Source organism: Etheostoma spectabile, chromosome 17 (genome assembly GCF_008692095.1).
Source record: "Etheostoma spectabile isolate EspeVRDwgs_2016 chromosome 17, UIUC_Espe_1.0, whole genome shotgun sequence".
NCBI lineage: Eukaryota > Metazoa > Chordata > Actinopteri > Perciformes > Percidae > Etheostoma > Etheostoma spectabile.
The window spans coordinates 13,867,343-13,870,183 of record NC_045749.1 but is presented as its reverse complement, the minus strand read 5'-3'; the positions used below and the strand labels follow the sequence as shown (position 1 = coordinate 13,870,183).

Sequence of the window (2,841 nt, the reverse complement as noted above, 5' to 3'; positions counted from 1 at the left end):
ACTTTTCTCCAGCACTCCCAACCGTACATAACAATAATGCAACACATGACAATTAAAAAGTTTAATGTAATAAAAGCTTTATTATTGCAGATGATAAGCTGACTTAGCTACTATAGCTAGCAATGGTGAAAGCGCCACCACCATTTTATAACTAACACTACTGCCTATTGTTGAGGCAATCACTGGACCATCATCCTCCATTCATAACATCCACTAACAGCTACTGCTGTTTTTCCTCGTGTAACCTACTGTACTGCACTGTACTGTACAGATGGATGACCATAAAGTCTCCCTTATCTTTTAGAAGCTGCAAATCACTGCACATCTCTGCAAAATCACCCTGATTGTTGTCACATCTGTGGAGCAGCTCCATGATTTGTTTTTTTTGATTATCATTACTTTGTATGATACATGGACCCACAAATTAATCTGGGAAGTTGTAGAACACCTGTAAATTCCATTTGACCCTTTACACGTTAAGGGTCCTAAGGTCAATAACATTTTAAGAATGATGATCTTCAATTAAAGTCACTCAAACGTTTAGCGGTGCAAATGACAGAAACAGATGAGTTAAAGAACAAGCTAGCAGCCTGCTGCACATGCGTCGCACAAGCCTTCTTGGTTTCTTGACATTGTGGCAGCCGCAGAGCACATAGACAGTTCAGGGCCCCTTTGTCATATTCATGTCACCTCCAGCTGAAATTAACAGAAGATATTTAAAAACACACACCTGAGCTGTAGAGGCGGCACGCAGACAGAACAGCCGGAGCTGCTCTGGGGGACTTCAGGAGCGAAGCAGCACTTCGGCAGAGGAAAGCCATGGTGACAGCGACGACGACGACGACAGCAACTGTTGTTGTCAGTGTCGCTGGCAGCTACTTCCGCTTGCGTCTTCTTCTTTGTTGGTGTTTTTCACGAAGTAAACAAACTCGAGCTACCGCCACCTTTCGTCTGCGGTGTGCAGAGCTGAGTGTCATAAGCGTATTGTCCCATTTTTTATTTCATCAAATGTGCTTTATTCATATAGAAGAATGATCTTTATTGTCATACTCAGGTACTATGACATTTCGCATGACTTATTATGTATATTTGTCTAATACTGTACATCCTAGTAAAATTGACAAAATATCTCATTGTTAGGCCTATGTTAGATTGTCGCGTGTGTTCAAGGAAAAATATTTATATCACGATTTTCAGTTTTTCTTTTACAAGAAAAAAATAAAAACATTTTTAAAAAGAATAGAATACAAACATTTTAATGCAAAATGTAAAAATGTTATATGAAGAAATCATATAAGGCTCCATGTAATACTCCCACTCGTTATTTCTTATGTTCAGCAACAGCTCGTCCTTTTTTCAATCTCCGAGGGAAACCAAACACAACACCCCTAGCAACAATCAATAAGTTCACCTGATTGTCGTATACACAAAGCAGATGGAGACATTAATCAGTCTGCAAATTAAAAAAACTAACGCTAATCCCAAAATAAGATTCCTAATAAGAAGCGTTTTACCTAGATTTCAGATTTGACTGCGTGACCGCGCTGCGCGTTCTCGCAGTCATCTGCATGAACAAGCCTGCATCGTCCGTGACAATCCCTTTCATCTTTCCGCGATTGCCAAAACATAAGGAGGATTAAAAAAACAACACGGAAATAAGGTAGGCATCAATCATTAGGATATACTGGTTAACATGGACATGGATGTATATACATCGAATGCATTTCTTTTTTAATGGGGATTCCTTCAGGCTCAGTAGCGTGCAGGCTAATTTATGAGAACACAGTGAGATGATCATCATGCATGCATGCATTTGTAAAACGTCTAATATCGTCTTACGAAATAATATTGAAAACATGTTGTACATTTCTAGTTAATGGCCCAGTTACCTGCTAGAGCTCAATAATGCTTTTTAAATGATGGCCTGTTACTAACAAACATGCCATATTTTGTATTCTTTTATAACCGTCAATAGACAGAATGTTATTTCATGTATATGAACAGCATTGTTCTCTAGTGAGCATATTTATTTTTAAACTGATGAAGAGGGGCAGTCAGCAACACAGAAATGTCTTTAGAAAGAAAACACTGTACACTAAGGGTCTTACATTGGTTTATTGTGTAAGCTGAGTTTTCCCATGCTGTTATGTATTATGTCACACCAGATTAGGGTAATGCATTTTATGCAGAATTGATTAGTGAGCATTGGCTGCAGTTTTTTGCTGAACTATTCTGCCAACCATAATCAAAAGAGAATTATTTGTTTTACAGCTACATACTAAAGATATATGAGTAATTTCTCAATTTCACACTTGATGAAGCGTAAATGTGCTTCTTTGCTCCATTATGTTTTCTACCTGCAGATGTCAGGAATGAACCAGGTAGTAGCAACATGCTGGACCTGCCTCCTGCTATCTGCTTTCCTGTGTGAGCCGGTGCTATCCAAGGGCGGTCGTGGAGGGTCCCGGGGCTCCTCTCGAGGCTCCCACTCCCGCAGCTCCACAGCAGGGAGTTACCGGGGAGGAGGCGCCTATGGTGGGACTCGCTCTCGCGTCAGGGTGGCAGGCCGGTCGTCCGCAGTGAGGGTGGCAAGTGCAGCAGCAGCAGGGGCAGCAGTGGCAGTAGCATTAACAGCGGATAAATGGTACGCCTCTGCCTACCGCAGCAGCAAAGCTGACAACTCAGAAGAAGAGCTGGATTTCTACAACAGAACCAATTACTTTGATGCACAAATGTCAGGCTCAACTCAAAATGGATCATCTCTCTCCCAACTGGTTTCTATCCTTATTGCAACACTTTCCCCAAAATATGGACTTTTACTGGACAGTATTCTGTAGATCC

The 2,841-nt window shown here is 41.0% G+C and overlaps 2 protein-coding genes across 2 annotated transcripts in view; one reads left to right on the top strand and one right to left on the bottom strand.

The window, feature by feature from the left end:
• The window catches only part of echs1 (enoyl CoA hydratase, short chain, 1, mitochondrial), a 4,931-nt gene extending 3,304 nt beyond the window's left edge, over positions 1–1,627 (bottom strand). The window contains 2 exon segments of the mRNA XM_032540785.1: positions 731–951; positions 1,515–1,627. Coding sequence (XP_032396676.1) covers positions 731–951; positions 1,515–1,606 — 313 coding nt within the window. The 5' untranslated portion in view covers positions 1,607–1,627.
• A 736-nt stretch (positions 1,628–2,363) lies between these two features.
• Positions 2,364–2,841, top strand: part of sprn (shadow of prion protein) — a 1,762-nt gene continuing 1,284 nt past the window's right edge. The window contains exon 1 of the mRNA XM_032540788.1: positions 2,364–2,841. This exon is cut by the window's right edge and continues 1,284 nt beyond it. Within this exon, the coding sequence (XP_032396679.1) occupies positions 2,364–2,837 (474 nt within the window). The 3' untranslated portion in view covers positions 2,838–2,841.